We start from the raw sequence: 5,375 nt of genomic DNA on the forward strand, positions 1-5,375 counted from the left end.
TACTTTTACGGTAGACAAATCTTAGCTTTTAATGCTGGAAATCTCTTTATGAACTTTGGAATTCAGAGGAACTTCTGAAAGCTTGAAGAATTGAGCAAAGAGGCTCCCTTACAGCCTGAACTCATGTGCATTTTTTTTGCCTTTTTTTTTTTTTCTTCCAGATCTGTGTTCTGTATGAACTGCAATATATGATCTGGTGTAGCGTAAAATCTCATTTGTGACTACATATGTATTAGGAGTGTGATTTAGAGCACTAGCTTGTTCTGATTTTATGGTTGAAGCTAGGATTCTGGATGCAGCAGTGTGAGGTACTCTATGAAAGGCAAGTAGGCTGGTAATCTAAAGACGTATTTCCAACTGTGTGTTCAAAGGTATTTGGTACGGATGTGGAATTTTCCAGTTGATGGCTTCTACTCTTATTTCTGTTAAAAGCTACCAACCATATAAAATAGACAAATAAGCACCTGAAAGCTGATTTTATTCCTTGCTGTGTTTAAGTGGAAGCACTTGATAATTATTTTGTCTTACAAAATTCAAGAGCTTTCTTAAGACAATAGCTCTTTCCTCTTTAATTATGCTCTTCTGATTGTCTAGGAAAATGTATTTATGCTGTACTGAACTCAAAAGTGACAACAGGGTACTTGAGGCACTGTGCAAATATGCTTCTTCACTGAATCCAGCCTCTTCTGCCTTGTCTGCATGAGTAAGTAGAACTGCAGTGAAATCCTTCCATGTGGGACCCAGAAGTTCCTGTAATGAAAAACAAATCTTAAATAGTTATCCTTTCTTGTTCCTTTTCCCCACTCCCACTTCATACTTATGCATTAACAGACCAGTTACATGTTTTTTTCCTGACAGCAATCCAGTTCATGCTATTTGAGTTGCTGAGATTTCTGGGGTTTTTCACCTTCCCAAGACATTGACATCCACTTTAAGTGGAAATATGTGATCATGCAGTACTAGCAGTTCTCTAATCTCTTACTACAGATGTTAATAGAATTTCTCAGTTAAAAAAAATGTCTATGTAAATAAGGAAAAATGATTGTTTAGCTGTGTCACACATTAGTTTACATCAGTAGTTTCCACATACCCGTATTTCTACACTTTTTACAGTTCTTTGAAAATTTTTTTTAAAAATCACCAAATCACCTTGTGTTGAAAAAATAAATGATGAATTCCTATGTAACACCAACTGCAATTCCAGCTGTGTCCCATAAAACTGAACTATTCTCAGCAATTCAGGAAAAACACAAATCAAATGCATCAACTGAAGTGATGGGCCAGAGAGTTTGTCTTTAACTGCTGTGGTTCATCTGATGGAGGGGAATGGAGAAAAGCTGCTTTTTTGTCAATGAGTACAGAATATTTTACTGTGAATAAGAAATTGGGCTTTCATTTACGGATGCAAATGAAATTACCACTTCAGTGCAATCATGCTAACTCCTGTGTGTGACAAGAAGCCTACTTTGGTAATAAAGTCCACTTTGCAATGATTATAACTGTAACCTAAATACTAAGGTGTATAAACTGCTTTAAAGGATATCTTTCTACTTCCAAGATAAGCAGGGAGTTAAAAAAAACCTGGTGTATTGATAGTAATTAATCTGTTTTAGACACTAGGGATAGAAAAAAAATTAAGGTCATACAAAATTTTGGCATGAGCTGTCTAAGGAAGTGTTGGATTATCAGTTTTGGAGAGAGAGGATAGTGCCTTGATTTGCTGAGGACTCAAAGTCAGTACTAATGTTAGTTCTGAAATCAGTATCTGCCACTCTCTCAATTCATTAGGCTATGTTATTGAAATAAAAAAATCCAGAGAGATTTAAATGCCAGTGTTCTCCTGCTGATGTGCCATCTTCATTGGTATGTCATCCCTAATTTGCAGAGGATCATTATGAAAACTTCTGATTGCTAAAGGTAGTCTTCAAGCTAATGTCTTCTTGGAATGACATACTGAAATATAAGCATTACTGTTCATATTCCTGGTACCCAGGCAGCTGTCCTGCCGTATTTGGTTGTGGCTAGGGAAATCACAGCATCTGGTCTTTTAAGGGGAGAACAATTAAAAAGGCTACAATTGGCTCTCAGCTTATATAATGGTTATCATTAAACAGAAGTCTGTGTTGCTTTCTCATTATTTTTAAACATGCTTTATTTCCTTTCCAGTAGGGATTTTAAAGCTCCATTTAAAGAGAAAAGGCATGGTGGCACAGTCCATGCTTTTAATGCCCTCATGGGCTTCATCCAAAACGGTCTCAAAATAGAAGGATGGTGATTTTTCATTGGCTTAGACAAAAAATATTTTGAGTAAATACTGCTTTCTCTTAAACACCATGAAGTGTAGAGAGGTGGAGAACTGTATAAGAAAGGGTAACACTGAAAAGAAATATGTGTAAACTGACAATAAGTAAGAGTGTGTTGAAATTAGAACCAATTCTCAAACTACAGGTAAAGTGTGGAGTAGCCTACCAATAGAGAGTAATCAGAACAGGAGAGCAAATCAAACACATTTTGAAAGCTATTTTTCTATCTATATATTTATATACTGGTATATTTTTTATCTACATATGTATTGTATATTTAGTTAATACCAGTTACAGCAGGTGATAAGACTTGATGGACCAGGAAGTCCCTTCCAGTCCTAAAGATTTTTAGAAATTTCATTAGTGTAAGGCAGGTGCAAAGTGTAAGGTGCAGACTTTGACAATAACTGAAACCCTTTGTTTCTTTGTAAATCATACAAACTTGGTTCATCAGCTCAGATAGGTAAACTGAGCAATACTGGTTTGATGGCCTCTCTCTTCCCCCCCCGCCCCAAGATATGTGTGTGTGGTAATGAGAAGTCTCCAAATGAAAAGAAAGCCATTCCTTTTCAGTGTCTTTTTCCACATAGCTTATCTACTTGCAGAAAAAATTTTTTCCCCAGGAGCTTCAAAATACTTACTTCAAGTCAGTTATGCTAGAAATTTTCCTTGGACAGAGTAAATTTATGGTAACTTGCTAGTTATTTTCTCTTGAACAGATACAGCAGTACTGACAGTGCAGGACAGAGCTGAGCATCCTTGTCCCAGGTCAGTCAGGTTTTCTGCATGATTTTGGACCCATTGCTCTCTGCTTTGGTCCTGTACAGAGTGCAGGAGAGTGAGGTAACCTGACTTTTGCTTGCTTCAAATAAGATTTCTCTTCCACAAGCTAGATCTGTCATGATGAAGCACTAACTGTTAACTTCTGAGAGAAAAGCTTACTTTGGTAGGTAAATTTGGTTCCTAAATTCCTTTGTGCTGAGCCCATGTACAAAAGAGAGCAGTTCTTGCCTCTCTCTCTCAGGCTTAGTGTGATAAGTGTAGCTGTGGTGTATGGTGTTGGAGTTGTGAATGGCGTGTTTCAACTGCTGAACTGGGAAGTGTTCCAGTTTTCAGCTGCTCTTCTCTATTTCACTTCTGCAGTCAATTCTTCAATAGCTGTTGTCATCTGAAGACAAAAGAGTTGCCATTAGGGCAGAGACTTCCATTGATTTATTTGTTACCTGGATGAACTGAATTGCATGATCTCTTTCATCCAGACACAGAGGCAAGTCAGCCCTCAGGACCAAGAGAGCTAGATGCAGGCCTTCCTCCCCGAAGTGGTGAGCCAGGGCTGATCTCACAGTGTCTCTCACCTGCTCTTTGCTCAGACCACTGTGAGGGTAGCTTGGAGTGTCAAGTACTCGAACACGGAGAGCTAACTCACAGCCATTTCTTCGTATAATCCCTGAAATGCGGCAGCTGCATCCAAGGCTGCAGCATGTAGTCACAGAGCTTGGGGAGCAGTGACTCTCAAAGTCTGAGCTGCCCAGCAGGCTGTTCCCAGCAGCGCTTTTGCCAGTCTGAGTTCTTCCAAGGACAACAAGGTTGATGATCATCTCATTGCTCTCTGCCATTGTCTAGGCTTTTATCCACAAACCTGTCGCTAAATGAAAAACAAATAACATGAGCCATTTCAGATAACTAAAAAAAAAAAAACAAACCAAAACAAAACAAAAAATATCCAGCAAAAATTGCAAAATCCAATGTCTTTTGAGTGTCCTTCCTTGCCTGAAATATTTTAAGGAGTATGTGGTATAGATAGGTGTTCAGTACAGCACATATACCTCTGTCTGAACCAAGGATGGATCTTTGCTGTCCTTCCCAGTCTGCTGCTTAGAAATAACAAGAACCCATGGAAGGTGTCACAGGTACACGAGCAACCTAACAGGCTGTGCTCCTACACTGGCAAACTGAAGAGCTGGGAAAAAATGAGATGTGAGGCGAGTTTTAGGAACAAGTAAAGCAGATAAAGCTAAGAAGAGGCAACAGAGAAGGGAGGAGTTGGGAAACAACTGTGGAAAACAGCATTGGCATGTAGGCAGAGTAGGTTATGAAAAGGAGGAAAACTAGGGGAGAAAAAAGAGAATGGTGACAAATATGTGCTGCTGTTATTAAGTGACCATATTTCAGGAAGTAAATCTTTACTTGTTTTTAGTGAAAAAAAAATGGATAGTCAGGGAGAAGTAGCTTTTTAAAGGAGCACTTTTTCACAGCAGAGAACAACTTAGAATACATCTTTCATCAGCTACCACTAAAGCTGAAATAGACAGTAATCTGAAAGGGCTTTCTGATACAGATAAACATAAGAAGTAAGTCTTAATGAAAAAAAGAAAAGCTGAAATAACCAATGCTGCAGGTTCTAACCTCATATGAAATTGAGACTTTGGAAATGGATACTGTTTAAACTTTTAGACTTATGGCACGGTTAGTGGAAAAGAAAAGCATAGACACATGGATGGAGAGGGGAGATGGGTAAGTATCATTTCCAGTTACTGTAATTGTTCATAAATAAACCCTCTCATTCTCATTGTACTTTTCTGTAATCCAGTATCTGAAAGGTTTTTTGGTGCATGTTAACTGTCTAACGGGAATACTGATTAAATACATTGAGAGATGTTTCAGATGGAAAACCATATTGACAAATAAGTAGTTGATTTTAAGTTTTCAGTGACACCTGAACTTCAGAAAGATTTTTTTTTTTTTTTTTTTAAAGAGACTATGCTTAGGTACTTATAGAGAGATCATGGATAATTTTAGAATGGGATTTCCTGTAATCAGTTTATTTAGATTCTTTCATGTGCAGTTCAAGCTTTCTCCCTTGTATTAAATCCATGCCCAAATCAATACTTTGAAATAAGTTCAGTACAAAGCCAAACATGCAAAAGCTATTAACATACTAATTTTGTTACAGGCAACATTGATACTGTACCTTATGATCATCCTTACTGAATTCACAGATTTTTGTGGATTTTTCAATGATCAATTTCCTTTTTTTTTTTTCTTAAAGAATACCTTCTAAAAAAGACACCT

At 37.5% G+C, this 5,375-nt stretch overlaps 1 protein-coding gene across 1 annotated transcript; it reads right to left on the reverse strand.

Moving 5' to 3' along the window:
- Nucleotides 1-477: 477 nt before the first annotated feature.
- On the reverse strand, nucleotides 478-3,919 carry GIMD1 (GIMAP family P-loop NTPase domain containing 1). The gene is made up of 2 exons (XM_068404140.1): nucleotides 3,527-3,919; nucleotides 478-750 (listed from the first exon to the last, which is right to left on the reverse strand). The coding sequence occupies exons 1-2, from the start codon at nucleotides 3,917-3,919 to the stop codon at nucleotides 478-480; spliced, it is 666 nt and encodes a 221-aa protein (XP_068260241.1).
- Nucleotides 3,920-5,375: the final 1,456 nt, after the last annotated feature.

Source organism: Nyctibius grandis, chromosome 6, assembly GCF_013368605.1.
Source record: "Nyctibius grandis isolate bNycGra1 chromosome 6, bNycGra1.pri, whole genome shotgun sequence".
Lineage (NCBI taxonomy): Eukaryota > Metazoa > Chordata > Aves > Nyctibiiformes > Nyctibiidae > Nyctibius > Nyctibius grandis.

What these genes read in the sequence shown, in the direction of transcription:
- GIMD1 (XM_068404140.1), bottom strand. Translation starts at nt 3,919, where the DNA reads ATGGCAGAGAGCAATGAGATGATCATCAACCTTGTTGTCCTTGGAAGA. An exon ending in ATGCAATTCAGTTCATCCAG is followed by an intron (nt 751 to 3,526) that starts GTAACAAATAAA and finishes TTTTCATTACAG; the next exon opens with GAACTTCTGGGTCCCACATG.